Source organism: Balaenoptera borealis (genome assembly GCF_965194805.1).
Source record: "Balaenoptera borealis genome assembly, chromosome: 12".
NCBI lineage: Eukaryota > Metazoa > Chordata > Mammalia > Artiodactyla > Balaenopteridae > Balaenoptera > Balaenoptera borealis.
The window spans coordinates 41,836,186-41,856,438 of record NC_138869.1 but is presented as its reverse complement, the minus strand read 5'-3'; the positions used below and the strand labels follow the sequence as shown (position 1 = coordinate 41,856,438).

Genomic DNA, 20,253 nt, shown 5'->3' with positions numbered 1-20,253 from the left:
GAATGAGTTCTGCCCAGCAGCCCCTGCAGAACCAGGAGAGGGGCTAGAGAAGCACCAGGGAGCCGGGGAGACAAAGGAGGTGTGCAGCAGGAAGGAAAACACCGTTCTGCAGGAGAGCAGGGGACTGAGGCCCAGACCCAGGCTGGAGGGCTCGGCCAGGGTGGGGATGGGCCCTGGGGCTGAATCTCCTCCAGCCCCTGCCGTGTACCAGGTCCTGCTCTGTGGTCCATACCCAGCTCTGTGGTTTGGACTCTCCAGGTCTCAGTTTCCCTCTCTGCTCAAGGAGGGGTGGCCTGGGGCCTCCACAGGCCATGCGGGGATTTGTTTCCCAAGGGGTCTGACTGGGGCCTTCCTGCCTGACTCACTGGGTCTTCACCAGTGAGGCCAGGGCTCTCAGTGCACTGCCTTAATTATCTTCACAGCAGTCAGATCATCCCCAGTCCTCAGAGGGAAAACTGAGGCACAGCAATTGAGTGATGCGCCCAAGGTCACACAGCTAATGAACACCAGTCAGGATGATACACACCTCTCTTCAGACACCAGTCTTAAATGCCCGGCTGCGGCATGGCATGTCCGCTTGGATGCCTAACAGGTCTCTCAAACTGAATGTGTCCAAAACCCAGACACTGACCTCCCTCTGGATCCCCTCCTCCCTTTTCTCTGCACCCCCTGCCTCCCCTTGCTCAGCTGATGCCAGCTCCTTGGTTCAGGCCCGAAGCCTCAGGGTAACCTGCAACCTGCTTTCTCTCGCACCCACATCCAATCTCTCAGCAAGTCCTGTTGGCTCCACCTTCACAGTCTGCCCACTGCCCTCCACCTCCCTGGCCCCCAGCCTGGCCTGGGCCGCCATCGTCTCTCTCCAGGACAAGTGCAGTCACCAGTTCACTGGTCTTCAGCTTCTGTCCTTGCACCCCCTCCCCCGGGCCGTTCACCTCCACTCGCAGCCAGAGCACCCTGTTGGAACAGTGTCCCTCCTCTCTCAACACCAGGCCACGGCTCCATGGCACTAGAAGAAAGACAAAGCCCATCCAGGGGCCATACTCTCAATGGCCCCCTTGACCTCGCTCCTCAGGCCACGCTGGCCTCCTCGTTGTGGCTTGAATACACTCCTGCACTCCTTGCACAGCCTCTGTACATGCTGTTCCCTATGCCTGGATCAGTCTCTCCTCAGAAGTCCTCAGGGCTCCCCTCTCACCTCCTTCAGTGAAGTCCACCTTGCCCCTCATTTTAAGTTGTACCCTCCCAGCAGCAACTGATCTCAGGTGCCCTCCTGGGGTTACTGCCCTCCTGGGCTGTGAGCCCTGAGGGAGGAGGCTCCTGCTCTCCAGACTGGAGGAACAGGTACTTGGCTTAGCAAGCGCACCTCCCCGAGGGGCCTGACCTCCCCGCCGTCCTGCCCAGCCTGCATGCTGCCGGCCACAGGAGCAGGCGGGTGGGGTGTGCAGTGGCAGCCTGTGGAGGGGCTGGAAGTGCAGTGGCTGCCCCAGGGACAGCCACTTTCCCCGGCTCCTCTCCATATGAATTATTAAAGCTCATTTATGATGGGCCTGCCCAGGCCTGTGGCTTCCGTGCATAATTCATGGCTCTCCCAGGAGGGCCGGGTGCTGGAGCAGCCACTTCTTCCAGGAAGCAAGGAAAGTGCAGGCACAGAATGGCCCAGACCCAGGCTGTCCTCCCCCCATCCCTTTCACCCTGTCCCCATCTCAGATAGCCCAGTACCTCTACCCACCCTGCCCCATCTGGGATTCTGGACACTGGGATTCTGGTTCAGTGCAGGCTCACCCACTCCCCTCTCTGTGCCTCAGTTTCCCATCTGTGTACTGACTGAGTTGGTGGTTTTCAAACTGCAGGGACAGCAGAATCATCTACCTCCACTCCCCAGGGGGCCGAGGACCATGGGTTCCCAAGGTACCAACACCCAGGTGTCATTGTTTGTGAATTTTCCAGCAATCTAGACCTGGGACTTAGCAATGAGCAAGAGGAGTGCATGAACTAGTTAAGGCCTCCCCAGAGGAAAGCAAAAAGTCCAGGCCAGGGACAGGGTATGGAACAGACAGTCACTCTGCCCAGGATCCACCATCTGCTCCCCAGGCCTGGAACCACCTGCCTCAGTCACTGACACAGATCATGGACATTTGGGGGTCTGCAGAGCCTCCTTCTCTCCCCACCATGTTCCCCAGGTAGTCAGGTACAATGCAAAAGTAACCCCTGCCTAGGTCCATTTAACAAACTGGTAAACTGAGGTTCAATGAGGCTGGTTCTTGGAGGCAGGGGTAGATATGTTGACACAGCCCCTGTGCCCAGCCAGGTGCTGTGATGGGAGAGCCACACCCAAGCCTGGTCTCAGGAGGTGCACAGCAGGGTTGAGGCACCTGTGGAGGTCACCAGGAGAGTCAAGGAGGAACCCAGGGGTTCCAGCTGCCTGTTCTTGCCCCATGCCAGTAACTGAAGCCTGACTGGAGGTGGCAAGATAGGCCCTGTGTCACCAACCACTCCAGCCAGATTCTATGATTCACACATCCCCACCTCCCCTCCTGTATATCCTCCCCACTCCCCAGCATGAGTCAAATCCTCTCTGAGCCACAAATAGCCGTCCTCCATGTGTGTCCTCGACATGGCCTCCAGCCGTGAGGAGGACAGAAACCTCTCTAGGGATCCTTTATTTCTCCTCAGGGCAGAGATCCCCCAGGGAAGCTGGCAGTGTCCCAGAGGACACCCTGGGTGCAGAGGAGAGGTGAAGCAAAGACCAGAAAAGAACTCAACCCATTAGGGCAAGCTTTGTTCTCTGGCCTTGTCCTCCCCTACCTGGCCAAGTCACCTCTGCCGGAAAGTCTTCCAGGATTTCTCTCCACCCCTCCCCCCAAACCCACAGTCCTTACTCCACTTTACCAACCCTTGCCTTAGATTGGAGCTGCAGTCTGGTCCCATCATCAAGCTTCCTGCAAAACTTAGCTTGCAGGATGGCAAAGAAGAGTCTTCTGGAAATGCTTGGGGATAGATTTCCCTGAACATCCTCCCATCACCAGACTGGTACATGCCCTGTCCAACCCCCTCTGCAGTGGGAGGGAGGCTGGAGGGCAGGGCAGGGAAAGGGCTTCCAACTTCAGCAGGTAGCAGAGCACCAAGGAAAGGAACAGATGATTCAGAGTACCCGTTGTGTGCTGGGTGCTGTGTGTGTGAGCCCACTGAAGTCACACAGCACCCTTGGCTAGGTGCTAACTGATTCAGGCCCACTTCGTGGATGAAGACGGAGGCCTAGGTGGTGAAGCAATGTACTCAAGGCCACACAGCCAGTCTGTGCTCAACCAGAATTTGAACCCAGCAAAGGATGGCTCCAGAGCCCAGGCTCTGTTCCCTAGGAAATTAGGCCTCCTTAATCCCAAAGAGGACTTCAATGGCCAAGATTTAGGAAATAGGGTGCGGGTAAGGGCCACCCCTCATTTATGACCTTTTCCACCTTTGTGAAGGGATCTACTTCAAATCAGGGCCCTCACCGCCTCCCCAAGCAAGCCAAAGCTGGGCGCAGTCAGAGTCCTTCCTTTTACCCCACCAGAGCTACCCTGCTGTAGGAATGTCTCAGCAGTGCAGAGCCCAAGCTCCCTCAAATTCCTCCCATGACGGGGGGGAGATGCCCACTTCCCCTGGGATTTGCTCCTCACTAGTGAGCTCCGGGCTTCTCAGCGCAAGCCAAACTGCATGTAAATCAAATGTGAGTGCTCGGACCACCTTGACTCTTCATGCTCTATGGTGAATCCTTTAGCAATGCAAATCCCCTCTGTGAGCTGCAATGAGGAGGGACCTTCAGGTGCCACCCCAGCGGCCCCACCCCTTCTGAGAAGTCCCAGGTTGGTGGCCAGGACAAAAGGAGCCACTGCCTGGTGAGCCTGTGTTGTCCTAAGAGATGGCTTGAAGAGTAGCAGGTTGGCCAAACCCAGTAGGGCTTATCACAGACAAAATACTCTGCAGATGTTGCCAACCTTCTATAGATTCCCTACTAGCTCCCTCACTCCCCATTCATTCATTCATTCATTCATTCATATAGTTACTGAGCCAGGCTCCAAGCTAGGCACCATGTCTCCAAGGGACACAGTGGTGAGCAGGGCAGATGCAGGCCTGCCCTCGGAAGCTTGGAATTCAACCAGAGCAGACAGCTGATCTGATCCAGACTCAGTAAGTGGAGGGAGAAGGAGTCCGGCGAGCCTTGGGGGGGTGGGATGCATGGCAAGGGGCCTGACCCAGCCTAGGGGTCTGGCCAGGTAAAGGTGGCACTGCAGAGCAGCAGGGCAGTTCAGACAGAGGGTACAGCAGGTGCAAGGAAGGCTCAGCAGTGAGCTCTGCACATGGTGATGCCCTATGAACACCCTCAGACTGACTATGGGCATAAGCAGGCTGCTCCCACACTGAGGCCTGCAGCGTTCCATCCTCAAGGACATGGTGAGCGCCTCCATGTGACGGATGGTGAAGGACAGTGAGCTTCTGACATTGGGGAGATGAGGAGAGAGGGCACAGTCAGTGGCTGGTAAACTAAGGGTTCAAAGAGCAGGGCTCTCTGCTCAGTCCTCGGCACCCAGCCTGGGCAGGCACAGCTCTGCCTGGCCCTCTCCAGAGGCATACCTCCAGCTCTGACACATCTCCACTTGGACGCCCTAGTCTGCATCTCAAATTCAATGTGTCCAATACCTGATGGTCCCCTGGACTGACTCTTCCCCAGCCTCCTCCAGCTTACCTGGTGAAAACTCTGTCCTTCCAGATGCTCAAGCCAAACCCCTGGGGTCTCCTGAGACCCCTTTCCCTTTCTCACACCCAGACCATCAGCAGGTCTCACCACCACCACGGCCACCACCCTGGTGCTCCTCTGTTCACACTTCTCCCTGGGGGCCCCCACTTCAAAGTCATGCTAATTTAATGGCCCAGGCTGTCCTGGTCCCTGCTGCCCTCTGACCTCCTCTCCTCCCACTCTTCCCTTTTCCTCCTGCTCTAACCACATCCCACCTCAGGGACTTTGTGTTGGCCATTCCTCTGCTTGGAACACTCTTCTCCCAGATACCCATGTGGCTCCCACCCTCCCCTCCTTCCAGGTTTTGCTCAAATGTTTTAGTGAGGCCCACTCTGACCTGCCTCCTCTAGTTAAACCCTCCCCCAAATTCATCCTGTCCCTTCTCCATGGCATTTGTCACCTTCCAACATAACATATCCTCTGTCTATATCATCTCCCCAGACTGTTGTCTGCCTGTCCCATCAGTGCCTGGCACATGGCAGATGCTCATGAGTGTGGAGAGAATGAATGAATGGCAGGTTGTGGTGAGTGTCTGTGGAGGGAACAAATGTGCCCACAGTGGGGGAGGCACTGACTGGAAGAGGATGAACTGAGTGGGAGCCTCAGGTAGGACCAAATCCATGGGCTGTCCCATAGCCATGCGTCCCCCTCGCACTGACCTGCGGGCCACCCCTGCCCTGGCATTTGATTTGCTCTATGTTCACAATCATAAAATATTGGAAATATGATCCCATTTTAGAGTCCTTTTTTTTTTTTTAACTTCTATTTAATTTTATTTATTTATTTTTGGCTGCGTTGGGTCTTTGTTGCTGTGTGCAGGGGCTACTCTTCATTGCGGTGCATGGGCTTCTCATTGAGGTGGCTTCTCTTGTTGCGGAGCAGGTGCTCTAGGAGTGCAGGCTTCAGTAGTTGTGGCACGCAGACTCAGGAGTTGTGGCTCATGGGCCCTAGAGCGCAGGCTCAGTAGTTGTGGCGCACAGGCTTAGCTGCTCCGCAGCATGTGGGATCTTCCCAGACCAGGGATTGAACCCGTGTCCCCTGCATTGTCAGGTGGATTCTTAACCACTGCGCCACCAGGGAAGCTTTATGATCCCATTTTAAAGGTTAGAAAACTGAGGGACAAAATGACTCATGGTCACATATGGGGCTCCAGCTCCTCCCCTCCTCAACCCCCGTACCCTGGACCATGCTTTCTAGCAAGCAGCAGGCAGACGGCGCAGTGAGGCCACCAAAGCCCACGGCTCTGGGTCCCTCTAGACGGCCCCGTGATGTCCCCACCCTTCTCCATTTTAGAGTCATGACCTCCTCCATACGCCACCAGTCTGGAAACCACCTGTGAAATATATTTCCCCTAGCGCTGGCTCGGGAACCATGTAAGTCACTCGGCTTAATGTCCTCTGGGATTGTTCCCCGCCACCCCTCCCCAGCCACTCGGTGCCGGGAAATGTGGGACTGCAGGGCACCAGGCAGGTGGGGCCCCAGTCATGGGCTGTGGGCAGCCCAAAGCACCTCAGGTGTTAGGAGGCACTGTGCAGGGGTGCAGCAGCCTCAGGGAGCACGTCAGCAGGAGAGGGATGGGGCCTGCCTGGAGCTTCGGGAACTGGGGCTGGATCCATGTAGGCAAGCCTCTCCCCCACCCCACACCTGCCCCTTATCCTTGTCCGCCTGTCAGCGGCTTACTCTCAGAGGAAGATGGGTCCTGATGCTCTCCCCGGGCCCCCACAGCCCTGACCAGGGGAGGCCCAAGGCCTTAGGAATGGCTGGGGACCCTGAGAGGGCCTGTCAGAATTCAGTCTGGAGTAGGGGCTGCGTCTCATCACCACTTGGATGCTGCCTAGAGCACCAGTCATGTGTGGTTATTATTTATTTGGCCTCACTTCCATTTCTTCCTTGCTGACGATCTCTCCCACGGACTGTGAGCTCCCCGAGAGCAGCCCTGGCACACAGCTAAGGTTTGGAGAGGAGACTCAGGCCGGGCAGGGGCCGTCAGGAGGCGGGTCCTGAAACATGGGAGGGCCATGGACCAATCAGCAGTGTGGATGAGGCATGAGCAAGTATCAACACAGAGGGGCAGTTGGGAAGGAGTAGGGCAGCCAGCTGAGGAGGCCTGGCGATCTCCCTGGAACAGGCTGCAGACTCTGGCCACTGGCCACATGTACAGGCATCTATGAACAGCTGCCCCCCAACAGGTACAATGGCCAGAATACTCCCTAGAACCAGTACACTAGTCCCCACCCCCTTTCCCTGGAAGCCTCAGTTCTCCTTGCTGACAGAGCAGGGCAGGGGGAGGGGTCCTATGTTTACCTTCCTATCCTCTATGGCCTTGGCGTTCCACCTTGGCTCACCTAAGTGGCTCTGGAAATATGCTGATGCCCAGGCCCTGCCCCACCAAATTAAATAACATAGCCCGTGGGGCCCTGGACCCCACCTTCATCTCTCTCCCCCGAGCAGCCCTTGGAGGCAGCCTCTTGGCTGGGGCATCCCTTGTAAGAGAGCTGCAGGAAGGTGTGTGGGGTGGCCTTTGTTCTGTCGCACCAGCAAAGCCAGGGCCATGTGGGACCCTGTCCCAGAACATGTAAAAGCTGTTCCAGCTTCCAGAGACGTAACCAGCTTGGCCTGTAGACACCTGTGCTGACTCTCTGTTCAGCAAACATTTTTTGAGCACTTGGTGTGCGCTAGCCTAGAGCTCAAGCCAAGGACAGGTGGTCGTGACCCCTGCCCACCCTCCAGGCACACAGTCTGGAAGGGGAGGCGGCAGGTCTACTGCAGGACAAGAATAGGAGTGACTTCAGGGGGCCTAGGAAGCCCCTGTCCCACATAGGGAAGTCAGGGGAGGCTTCAGGGAACAGTGACTCCCAGTCAAGCACTAAGGGACAGGCAGAGGTCAGCCAGACCATAGGCAGGGTCCTGCTTGGGACTGGCAGGGCCCTTTGCAGCCCACCCAACCTCTCCCCTGCTTACTCAACCCTCAGTTCATAATAGGTGCTTGTTAAGCTCCCATGGAAGGAGATGGCTGCTGCCCTGGTGCTGCCGGTCCTGAGGGCAGAGATCCCCTCCTGTGCCCACCACCATGCTGATCAGAAGCAGCCCCCTTGGCCATGGTCTCCATAGCACCAGCTTACAGGGCAGGACAGAGATGGCAGCTATGCAGATGGGGTGGCAGGGGAGCATCGCCATCAGCTGCAGAAGAATCCATCACTCTAGAGGGTCCTGGGTATGATGAAGACACTGAGGATGGAGGAGGAGAGCAGGTGGCTTGCCCAGACTCCCACAGTAAGCTGGAGACGGGCCAGGGCTAGGGTGGAGTAGTAAGAAATTGAGACAAGAAGGGTAGAGGGACAGATGTGATGGAAGAATATAGGAGGGCGGGGTACCCTGAGGGTCCTGTGGTCAGGGGCCTCTCTGGAGGAGGTGAGCTGCAGAAGGGCTATGTACAGCAGTGGCTGAATGCTCAGACCCAAGCGCTGGGTTGTGAATCCTGCCTTCACCACTCACCATCTGTGTGATTTCAGCATCACTTAGCCCTGCTGAACCTCAATTTTTCTTATCTGTGAAATGGGAATAAAAATGGACTGATCTCATTGGATAGCATATGTGAAATATAGCACCCGAGGCTCAGATCACAGTGATTGATGATGCAGTTAAAATTACTTCCTTTACAAATGTTTCCTTGAACATGGCCACTCTCCCTTTCCTTCCCCTCCCACCTTCTTCCTCTTGTCAGGCCTCTTGTCTGACCCTGAAGCACATCCTGCCTCCCCATTCTCCATCACTCCCCCTCTTCTCGCTAACAAAACCCAAGTCTGCAAGAATCTCTCCTGCTTCCAGTCCCAAGGTGACCCCATCCTTAGCTCAAGGGTAAATCCTGATTAGCCTGAGCCAATCACAATGCATCTTCCTGATTGCCAGTGATTGGTTTAGAGTAGACATGTGACCCAGTGCTAGCCAATGAGGTGTGAGGGGAAATTGGCTAGGGGCTTCTGGGTGAGGTTTTCTAGCCTCCTTTTAAGAGGAACCCAGAGGAAACATCTCTTCTTTTACTCCTAATGTCTGGTACATGTGATGCCTGGAGCTGTGGCAGCCATCTTGTTGCCATGAAGGAAGTCAGTCAAGGACAGACAGCCACACCAAAAGTAAGGCCAGCCAGGCAGAGTGCAGGTGAAGGCTTGGTCCTCAATGACAGCCTATACATACCCACCTCTGAGCTCCCTGCCAGAGGGCCTAACCATGATGAAAAAAATTAATGTGCTGGGATTTCCAAGGGGTGCACAGAAGCAGCCTCTTTTTCTTGCAGCCATTGCTTGGACTCAGTTTTTGAAGGATCAGTAGTCAGCTCAATGCCTACTCCTGGAAAGGCCTCTACGAACTGGGCACAGAGCTGCGGGAGAGGCACAGGGTGATAGGAGAGGCCCACAAGGGGTAGGGAGCCAGAGGAGGGCAATGATCTAGAAGGCTTCTTGGCCCAGTACTCAGGCTGAGCAGGCCAGCCTGGTATAGGGACACAGCCAGAAGGTGGAGAGGCCAGAGCTCCTACCAGGACCTGCAAGTGGCTTGGCCTGGCTGGAGTCTAGTCACAGAGCTAGTGGCCAGAGACCAGAGCCAGCCCAGGAGGGCCCTCAAATGCTAGGTGAGAAGTGGGGCTCTGCCCATGGCAGGCTTCTGGGGTGCAAGGTCATAGCTTAACCTCAATGAGAGATACTGCAGCATGCCTGGCAGGTCCAGGAAAGGAAGGGAAGACTCCTAGGTTCTCACCATGTCCACCCTAGCCTCAGCTCACAGGGAGAAAGGAGAAACGTCCGTCTGTGAGAGCCCTCAGTGCAGAGGCCTGTTCTGCCAGCTCATTTCTCTTTTCTAATAAATGAAGTTGTGGGGGCAGGGCTGAGGTGGGTTGTTTTGTTGTTTGTTTGTTGGAACCAGTGGCAGCACCAGGCCTGACCTTTAAGGCTTCAAATGTAGCATTTCAGGCAGCGCCAGAGGGAGGAGAACATAGTCTGAGCAGAGAAGTTATCAAGGCTAAAATGCCACGTCAGCCATGTCAGGCTGGAAACTCGCAGCATAGCAGGGGCCTCTACCCATCTGAGGAACATTCCAACCCATTCGTGCCCACCCGGCGACAAAGCTGTCCTTTCCATACCCTGAAAGCCTCACTGACTCTAAAACGGCAAAGGGCACCAAGGTCTGCCCCAGAGAAACACCAGAAGCTGGGGGCCCACACCACAGGCACCTTGCTCTGCAGGGTTTGCCAAAGGAGGCCTCAAATCACTCCCGCATCTCATGGCAAGAATGTTTTTATTTAAGATAATCAGTTGTACATCATAGCGCAAGGATGGCTGAATGGGGAGCACCCTTTGAGCAGCCTGTACTGAGCCCTGGGTGGGGGACTGGGCCCTGCCCGCAGGATGTATGTAGCCAGCATACATACATCAAGGGCCTGAAGGCTCCTTCCCGCCACTCAGACATCAATTTCCCTGTCTGTACAACGGAGGTATCTAGGTCCCCAGGGGCTTCTGTGGCTGGGATATTCCTTCCCAAATCAGGGACCCAGGCAAGGCCCATTATTGCCCAAGGAGATGGTCGCACTCAGGCTCCCTGCCCCCATAGGGACCCTCACAAGCCCTGTAGGTGCCCAAGCCCTTTGCAGAAGTCCCCTCCCGAGATACCTAGGATGCTGGGTCATCCTAGCACTGACAACACACAGGCCCTGAGAATGCCGGGAAAGCAAAACTTGCAGTTCTCTCAGACATCAGAACCCATCATCTCAGGGCCCACAGAGCCAAGGGCCAGCACCCAGCACAGGGCACTCAGACAGTCTTGTTTATGAAGACCCAGTAGGCAAAAATTCATCCTTGAAAGGAAGAGCTTTGCTGGAGGCATCCCAAATAGAGGAACACGAGGGCATCATCAAGCTGAAGCTTTTATACCCAAATTATGCCTGCAGCTGACTGTACAAATGTCTTGCTAGGAGCAAGAACCCCAAACCTACAGCAGATGCTTCAAGGGATGCCAGTCTCCCTCCCTTGAGTGTGCAAGTGAGAAGCACCCACTCCAAGAGAGAAAAACGCCAGGCCAAGGTCACACAGCAAGGGTTTCCACTGGGCCTAAGCCCAGAACTCCACGCCCACCCTCCAGATTCCACATGGGAAGGGCTGTTAGCAAAGATGCTTTGTTTCACAAAGGACTCACCAAGCTTCGAAGAGTCCCAAGTTCTCTGGCGTATCTAAATACCATTCGATTTGCAAAAATTTGAATTACAAGGATGCAGCCTCTGTGTGTTTCCTTTGCAGACAGTCATCGAGCCAGTTGGTAGATGATCAAACTTCCCAGCTCAGCCTTAACTCAGGCTGTTCTTGACATAAAAGTTTGTGAAACACTGGTCCTAACAAACAGGCGGCTTTATTTCCCACTGTCAGCATTTGCCCAGCTGAGCCCTGGCATTAACCTCAAAGGCAGGCTCAGAAGGTGGGCACTGGGAGCGCATTCTGGGTGCAGAGATAAACCGTACATATGCCCACACATACATATGCACACCCACGCACAAGCACACACCCACATTCGCATTCATAGGCACACACACATGCATATACCAACACCTGTGTATACACATGCGCATGCATGTACACACAACCTGCACATATACATGAAGCACACCCACACACATGGGCACACACATTCACATGCACTCACATAAGCACATCTTCGTATACAAATGGACACTCTCACAAGTGTGCACACAACGTGAACATATCCAACACATGTGCACAAATACATATAAGAGCACAGACATATAGACACTTCCACACACAAGCTTACATGTGCACACAGGCCAAGGCAAGGACCAAGCACAGGAGGAAGGACCCAGAAACCACAATGGAGTCTCAGGTTCCTGCAGGGCCTGGCTGGGTGGTAGGTGCTATGGGCAATGGGGCAGGTGCCTGGCACTCAGAGTACGGGCCCAGCTGGACTGAGAACCCTCATAGATCCAGTCAGAATCCACACGCCCTTGTCATGCATCCCTCATGACCTTTCACACCCCAACCCAATGAGGCAGTGTGATCAAGGGAACCCTGTTTTACAGATAAGGCCCCAAGACCCAGAGAGGCTGAGGAAGTTCCCAAGGTCACACAACTGGTGAGAGGTGTGGCAGAGTCTCAGTGTGTGTCAACAGGGGACTCATTCAGAAAGATTTGTCCAGCAGGGAAGGAAGGCACCAAGGCGGGAACAAGGGGCCCAGGGTCTAAGGGGAGCGGGAAAGAGGGGCAGAGGGGGTGACTTCTCCCCCTTTTTACCCACTCCTTTCCCCTTTGTTTAATGAGTCATTTCCAAGGTAGGGAGAGATGGTTAATAATCAGCAGGAAAGACTTCCCGTGCCCCTCCCTCTCTGCTAAACAATTAGGCTTATCAGAGCTCAAAGTGGGTCACTCTGAGAAGCAGCTTTGAGACACCCAAGGTGTGGCCAGAGGCCAGTATGGGAGGTGCAGGCTCCTCACACTGGGGGAGATGGGGCTCAGCTGGGCTGGGGTCAGGTCTCACCCCACAGCTAGAGCAAAGCGTGGAAAGGAGCAGGAAGACCTTGGACCTGTCTTCTTAGGGGACTGCAATGTCAGAGTCAGAAGGGCCTGGAAGAGAGGAAACTGAGGCCCAGAGAGTAGAGGAGACTGTCCAAGGTCACCACCATGCAAGCTACCAGCTGAAAGGATTGGGTTGGGACTGCCTTTGACAGAGGCCCTCCAGGACCAGGCCAACCCAAGGTGGGGACCCTCAGGTCCCCCATGTGAAGATTTCCCACCATGTAATCCCAGCTAGACAGGGTTTCCTGCTCTATAAGGCCAGATCCCTCACAGGCTCAGTCATCAGAACCAGCAGTGGTCAGGGGCCCAGCAGGCTGGACTAGCCCCAGAAGGAGGGGGCCCAGGTGAGGTGGGAGGGGAACTAGGTGGTCCGTGAGCAGGACCAGGGCCAGGGACACCAAACCAATGGTCTGAGTCCCACAGTGGCAGGGCAGGGCTTGGCTGAGTGCTGCCCCAGGTCCTGCCTACGTGGACCTAAGTGACAGCATCCCTGAGTCCCTTGCAAGCCCCCCATGGGCATATCAATCCGCATGGTCACCTGCACCGCCAACTCCCCCGCAACTCTTAGCCACAGGCAGCTCAGGAGGCTCTTCAGGTTATACAGGACAAGAGACTAAGTGAAAGGAAAAAAAGCAAAAACCACACATACACCTCCCTCTGGGAATACGAATATTGATTCTGTAGCTTCTTGTTTAGACAGTAGGCACCAGGAAAAGAAAAACAACCTGACACTAAGAGAAGCTCCCCAGTTGGCTGAAGGGATGCAGCCAGGGGTGGGAAAGCCTGCCACCCTCGCCTTTAGAGCACCCTAGGCCTTGGTCTCCCTCCCCAGGCCTGAGGCCCTGAGCCCTCACATAAGGACATAAGGACAGAGGTCACTTGTTCCCGAGGCAGATATTGAATCTGGAAGCCAGTGAGGTTGGAATTGGGGCGGGGGTAGGAGAAAGAGACCACTCCCCACCCAGAGACAGCACCACCCTCCAAGGCAGGGCACACGCCACATGCCGGCCTGCTTTGACTCCCAAACCCCCAGCTGCCCCCAAATAGTTTCCTAGCAAATAGAACCCTGGTCCCCCAGCCCCCCAGACCCCTCTTGTCCACACAGCATGAAAACCCCAGCACCTATAAGGTCCAAGCCCTCTGAAATCCCCTCGGGCTTGAAAAACCTGCCACGGGACTAGAGGACCTGGCCTCAGGTTTCCATGAACAGCCTCCACCCCCACGCCCCTGGCCTCTCTCTCTGGAGTCCTACTGGAATCTGGAGGGGGAGATGGCATCCCAGAGTCTCAAGATGAAGTCCCTCTTGCCCACCCCTGCACGGCAGGCATGCCTGGCACATGACTCGAAGCCTCGGAAAGGGGGAAAACCTGGACTGGGGGGCTCCATGATCGCCTGTGTACACGTGGGAGGGGGTGGAGGTAGGCACAGGGCCTATGAGCACCGGGCTGGCAGGGTGGCCGTGGGCCAAGAAAGGCCTCCTCAGGGTTGCCTGAGACCCAGAAGAAGACAGAGGGACAGAGCAGGAAAGGTTACAGTTGGGAGCCTAGGCGTCCCTCACATGTCTTAAGCCTCTTCATTTTCTTCCAAACACCCAGGCTTTGAGTCCCCACTCCAACTTCTTAGCCCCCTGCCCAGATGTGCCCAGCCCCCTGGCAGGACAGCTAAGTGACAGATTAGTCCTCTCCCTGCCCTGCCCCTGGTAGCTGTGGGGCTTTGGGCAGGTCCCTTCATCTTTCTGAGTCTCAGTCTCCCCATCTGTGGGATGGGCATGACCATGGGGTCTGAGGACGTAATGTGGATAAGGGGCCTGGCCTGAGCTCAGTGAGGGGAGGCCACCACTAGCCTGGTGACATCCCCCACCATAGTCAAGCTGGGCTTCAGGGAATAAGGGAGGGAGGTGGCCCAGTGTTCGTCCTCACGGAGCTGATATCCCTGCGGGTGGGTACAGCCTGAGCTAGTGGCACAACCCAGAGGCCTCTGGAAGGTGTGGGTATGAGACCCTGAAGGAAGGATCTAAACCCCTGAGAAAAGCACGCAGTGATGAGGGGACAGCATAAGCAAAGCAGAGGGATAGGAAGGCGCTCAGTCCATGGCAGGAATGTGAAAAGATTGGTGGGTGGGGGCCCATCAGGCTGTAGCATCAGGGCTTGTTAATGTTATCAACAGCTGCCATGACTCCCACCCATGGAACCCTCCCTGCTCACCTGAGGTGACACCCTCTCCCACTAATTCTCACCACCAGCCTCTTAAGCAGATTCTATTATCTTATTTGGGGAAACAGAGGCAAGGTCATCCCAATGGGGAGGGTCAGCTCTGGAGACCAAAGTTTGAACCTGCAGGGCCCACACCTGACACCCACCATGTCCCCAAACTGCCTCCTCCCAGGAGCTGGCAGGGACAACCTGCACACAGGCAGAGGGGAGAAGGAGGCACCGAGGGCAGAAGTGCTCACTCCACTTGTGAGTCAGTCTCTCCTGGGAGACACCAGTGTGACAAAGAATCTGGAGGGAGACTCACCCGCACACTATGAGGGGGCTTGTCTTAAAACAGGCTACTCCCTTCTCAGGGGCTAGCTTGACATAGTTGGCCCAATAAAGGTGGGTCCTGCAGGGGGAAAGCAGCCAAGGGTCCCCCAGCCCCCATCCTCAACGCGAGGAGGGATGTGAGCCAGTGGTAGCAGCAGCAGGCCGTAAAGCCTCAACCCCCTCCTCCTTCCTGCAAAAGCTGTTGGCAGGTTGTTGGGGAAATGGGGGGCCCAGATGCGTGATGTTGCCTCCCTCTAATAGGGAGAGCTACAGGGAGGTGAAGACGCGGGCTTGGAGGCCCAGACAGACACACGTCACCCACCATTAACCATAGCTATAGTGACGCATGCCCTGTCGTGGACACTCAGGAAAAGGCGCACGTACTCTGGCTGTCATTAATCTGCTGGGGGCCCAGACCCCTCGGGCTCCTTTCTGCTCCCCACCCACCCACCTACCCACTCCCAGAGGAAGGGAGGTATTGGCCAGCACCATCACTGGGGAAGAGTGGGGCTAAGAGGGTGCAGTCACCCAGGCAGCTCAGCAGGACCCCACAGAACAGGGGACAGAGAAACCTAGGAATGCTGGAGAACAGGGGACAGAGGTCCAATAGAGATGACAGAAGAGGTGGGCAGGGCCGGGTGGACACAGAGAGATGAGAGGGATGGGCAAGGAAGTGGGGGGAGGGGGATAGGAGAAGAGATGAGAGACCAAAGAAGGGGGCAGGGGAGGGGGAAGGCGACTGACAGAATTGGAAAAGGCGACTGACAGAAAAGGAAAAGGCACAAGGAGAGGCAAAGCAGTGAGGGCTGTCCCTCAGCCAGCAGCAAATAGGAAACAGGAGGAAGGAGGTAAAACGGAGAGTGTGTGCTCTGACTCCATCTCCCCCTACCTCACCCCAGACACATGAGTGCACATATGCACACACATGCGCCTGTGCACACATCGCCTTCCCTTGTTTGAAAACCTGATCCAGGTCCAGGTGGGGTGAGAGGGCAACCACCCCCCCCAACAAAAGGTCTGTCCTCCCTCCAGCAGTAACTCCTCTGCCCTCCTCCATCCACCTGGAGGAGGTGGCAAAGGGTCTGCTTTGCCTGGTGGGCAGAGAGCCATGTTGCCAAAGCAATTACAGAAATAACAGCCACCGGACCCTAAACCCACACTTGCTTAAAACCCAGCAGCTTGCAAAGCTGGGTCCTGTCGCACTGCCAGACACTAACGAGGAAATGACTTTCCCGTCAAGGGCCCTCTCCACTGAGGGGTCGTCACCCTAGTGCCGTGAAGCTGAGGGTCCCACTGCCCACCTCAGAAAGCCACCTGTACCTGTATCAAAGTCCCTTCCTAGCCTGGTCATGCTAACCCAGGAGAGTTCAGGGAGGCCACTGGCCCCGAGCAGCCCCAGGGCAGCAGCCTCAGCCTTTCATGTCAGCTCAAGAAAAGTCCCAACTCCAACTAAGCATGGTCATGCGGGGGAACGTGGGGGAGGGACCCCCACTCAATTCCTCCCCCTTCCTGCCTCCAAGGATCAATGGGCGTTTGCATCCGCGGGACCAGGGCAGCTGAAGGGCGCTGGCTGTCACCGCCAGCCCTGCGTGTCGTCGCACCATTAGTCACCTCCCCCTGGACCCTCGGAGCTGTACAGCCCCCACCCCACCCCCACTCTCATTCTCTAATTACGGTTTTCCAGATGTGTCCCAAACCCTGAAATTAGCTGCAACTATATCGACAAGAGAAGAGCGTCCAGCTGAAAATGTGCCACTGCCATCACACCCGCCTCACCATCTTCTGGCTGGGGACAGAGGGACAGGTGTCCTCTCTGGTCAGGGTATCACAAATGTAACATGCAGGCCCGGCAGCCATCTGACCCACCGCAGGTTGCAAGGAGAGGGAGCAAGGTGGGAAGAGGTGAAAAGAGACGTCTACTTAAACCTTCACTCAAGGAGCTACGAAACGGCAAGGGAAAAAAATAACTGTCTTGACTTTGAGGAAAAAAGAACAACAAAAAAATAATGCTTTTGCTCTTTTTAAACATTGTGGCTTAAGTTCATTTTCATCACAGCAAATGAAAGACAATAATGCACCCACAAGCCTTGAACTTCCATAGGATTCTCTTCTCCCTGCACACACCCCACATACACACACGAAAAATCCAGACAGCTGACAGAGGACACGTCCGTGTAGCACCTGTAATTTGCCTACTGATCACCCGCCTGAGCACAGCCAGGCTGTTTGAGGAGAGAGATGACAAGACGGAGAGAGACTCAGGCAGCGCCTTTCCTGAGTTTGTTTTTTCCTCATCTGGAAGAACCTACAAGCTGGAGTAGGCAGAACCAGGGGCCCCTACCCTTGGGCAGAACTGGTCTAATGACGCAGAGCCAGCCTTTCCCTTTCCCTGAGGACAGACCCTTCCTCTTGGCCACTAGCAGCCCGGCTACTCATTTCCCAAAACCCCTGTGTGGTCACTGGTGCAGGAGTCCAGGGACAGGTGGCTCCTCAGACCGAGAGACAAATAACAGACAGCAAGGTGGTCACCGTGCCCCAAAGCCACAGGGGTGTCTGGGCACTGACATAAGGCTGGGTCATGGTGCCCACAGAAACAGCTGCTGTCCTAAAGGCCACATGCACTGAATACTCATTTGCAGCCCCAGATGCATCTGGCCAAGCTCACCCAGAGCAGGATGCCTGAGTTTCCAGGCTCCTGGGGAGGGAGAGAAGGCTCAGAAGGACCACGGAGAACCAGCAGAAGCTGGCAGGGCCAGGAGATGCTATTACCCTGTTGGCAGGGGCAGGCGGGGGTCCTCCCTGCCATTCACCTTCTGCCTCCACCTCGGCACCTGCACCTCCCAATTGGGCTCTCCAGGGGACCCTTCCCCCAGGTTTAGTGGCGGGGGCAAGTACAGGGGACACTGACCCCTTCTGTGGCACTGGCCAAACAGTAAGGTGCTCGCATCCTCTGCATCCAGCCCTCCCCCTCAAAGGAAAAGGCCAATGAAGACAAGTGTGAAGGTGCCCCCCACCTCTGGATCTAAAGCGCCAGGTTCCTACCCGGGAGGAAACATGAGGCAGACGCTGGGCTCTGACTCCACCGGGCAGGGGTCGCTGGCCGCCCCCTCACCCAACCCCAGGTTTCCCCTCTCAACCCGACAGCGGCAAGGAAATCAGCTGGCAAGCTCAGACCCCCCAGAGGTCTCGCTCTGTGCGGTTTGGGGGATGGGAGGGAGAAGGGGCACCGCGGGGAAGTTTCGCGACGCAGCCAGAAGCGCCGGGACCCCGGCTGCCCGCCCTCTGGGCTTGGGGCCGCCGCCCCCGGGCGCAGCAGGCGGCGGGACCCAGCGCCCCCGCCCGGGCGCGGGCTGGGGGACGGAGGGGGGCTCCGGGCTCGGCCGGGGTCCCGCGGCCGGCCGAGGCCACTTACGTGTGCTGCTGAGGAAAGCTGTAGGCAGAGGCGCCGGGGGCAGCGAGCAGCGGGAGCAGCAGCAGCAGCGGCAGTAGCAGCGACAGCGGGCGCGGGGGCCGGGCCGCCGGCCGCCGGGCGCTGAGGCCGGGCCGCGAGCCGCGGTCGGGCCAGCGGAGCGCGGTCCGCGCCGGGCCGGGCCGAGAGGCGCCGCAGGTCCGAGCCGGCACCGCCATGTTTCCATTCAAGATGCTGCGCCGCGAGGAGGGGGGGAGCGGCGGCGGCGGGTTGGGGGGGCGCGGGCGGCAGGCGGCAATCGCCTCTCCTCCTCCTCCACCTTCTTCGCGCCGGGCCTCCGGGGCTGTCCGAGCCGCAGCACCTCTGCGGGCTGCGTGCTACGACCTCTCCGCCGCGCTGGCTCGAAGCGCTCTGAGCGCCGAGTCCCGGACCAGCGCTCAAATAGCGGCCGCCGCCAACCTGCCGGCGCCGCCCTCCCCGCTCCCTCCCTCCCCCCTTCCCCGGCCGGTCCGCCCCCGCGCGCCCCCGCCGCGGCCACGCGCCCGCCGCGGCCTGCGCGCCCCTCGTCCCCGCGCCGCCCGGAGCCGGCCCTGCTGGCCCGCGTGGCCGAACCGAGCTGGGGCACGCGCGTCTTGAGCCCCAGCCGCGGTCCGAATTTCCAATGTGCGCCCTGCCCCACGCCTCAGACTGCGAAGAGTCCCCGGCAGGCGCATATTGACTCTGCTGGGGGCTCGACCTTCAACAGGCTTAAGGCCTGGAGTCACAGGTTTAATGGTGGAATGGCAGGCTTCAGCAGAGACCACTGTAGAGGGCAACGGAGCTGAACTCATACCCCCAGGGGCTCCAGCTACCTTCAAGAGTCCTCTCTGGGGGAACTTGGGTCCCAAGGCTCTGACAGAAAGAAAAAGCCTGGGTGGGAACAGGTCCAGTTGCACAGTTGTGAGGGGCTGGGAATGGATGCAGCGCTCTGCAACCACTCATTTCACTTCCCTGGGCTAAGCGGGCACTGTGTGCAGACCAGTCCCAGCCCCCGAGGCTTGCACAGCCTCTATTTAAACTCCTCCAGTGCCGGTAAGCTCACCCCTGCACAATCCAATCCCTTCTGTCCTGGAGGCTCCTGGCTCTCCCTTGCTGCCGGGAGAAGGCTGGGCTGGTGTCAGTTCTGACTCTGCAGCTTGTGGGCCTCTCAGAGCCTCAATCTCCTCCCTTGTGAATGCTTGTGTGGGTGCCCACACCCATTTCCAGGATAAAGTGAGAATGGAAGTCAGTTGCTTGGTAAATTGAAACACTCATGGTTGGGGGAGAGTACCCCTGAGGTTCCCCTGAAGTTGCCCTGGGGCCCTGCTCTGCCCCTGGCACAGATAAGATGGGAGAATGCTTCCTAGCAGCCTGGAACAGAGCAAGACCCCCTAAGCAGTAACTGCCCACAGATTCGGTGCCTAATATGAGTGAGGGCCAGTAACCACCTGAGCAAGAGCCCCCCACATTATGATATCTGGGTGAGTCTCCCATCACCTACCTACAAGTCAGCCTAAAGAGGATTTACAGTGGAGCGGGAAGAGTGGTAACCCCTGGACTGAGGAGGGCAGAGCTACCCCTCTCACCCAGACAGCGGCAAGGGAATAGGGCTCAGGACAACCTTTACTTGCTCCTTATTCCTGCCTGGGCAGTCCTACCCCTGCCTACCCTCACAAGGCAGGGAGACAGCTTTGGAGTATCCTCCTTCCCTGACCTGAGTGAGTCTTCAGAGGCCAGACTGAGGCTTGCCATAGGTCCCAAACATAGTATCAAATGAAGGCAGTGCCCTGGGCCCCAAACCCCTGATAGGCCTTGGGGGCTGGTGAACAGGAGGGGCATAGTGGACTCTGGAAGGCCAAGCCAGGCCAGTTCTATGGAGGACAAGCCAGATCCCTGATTGTGCAGATGTCCCCACCCCCACTTCTGGGCAGGGCAGTCCTTCCACCTGGACAGAAT

General features: G+C 56.9%; 1 protein-coding gene across 7 annotated transcripts in view; it reads right to left on the bottom strand.

The window, feature by feature from the left end:
* The window catches only part of CACNA2D2 (calcium voltage-gated channel auxiliary subunit alpha2delta 2), a 138,883-nt gene extending 120,163 nt beyond the window's left edge, over window positions 1-18,720 (bottom strand). For all 7 annotated transcript variants that reach the window (XM_082346735.1, XM_082346734.1, XM_082346740.1 and 4 more), the window contains exon 1: window positions 18,283-18,720. In XM_082346735.1, the coding sequence (XP_082202861.1) occupies window positions 18,283-18,497 (215 nt within the window). In that variant the 5' untranslated portion in view covers window positions 18,498-18,720. The remainder of the gene's footprint in view (window positions 1-18,282) is intronic.
* Window positions 18,721-20,253: the final 1,533 nt, after the last annotated feature.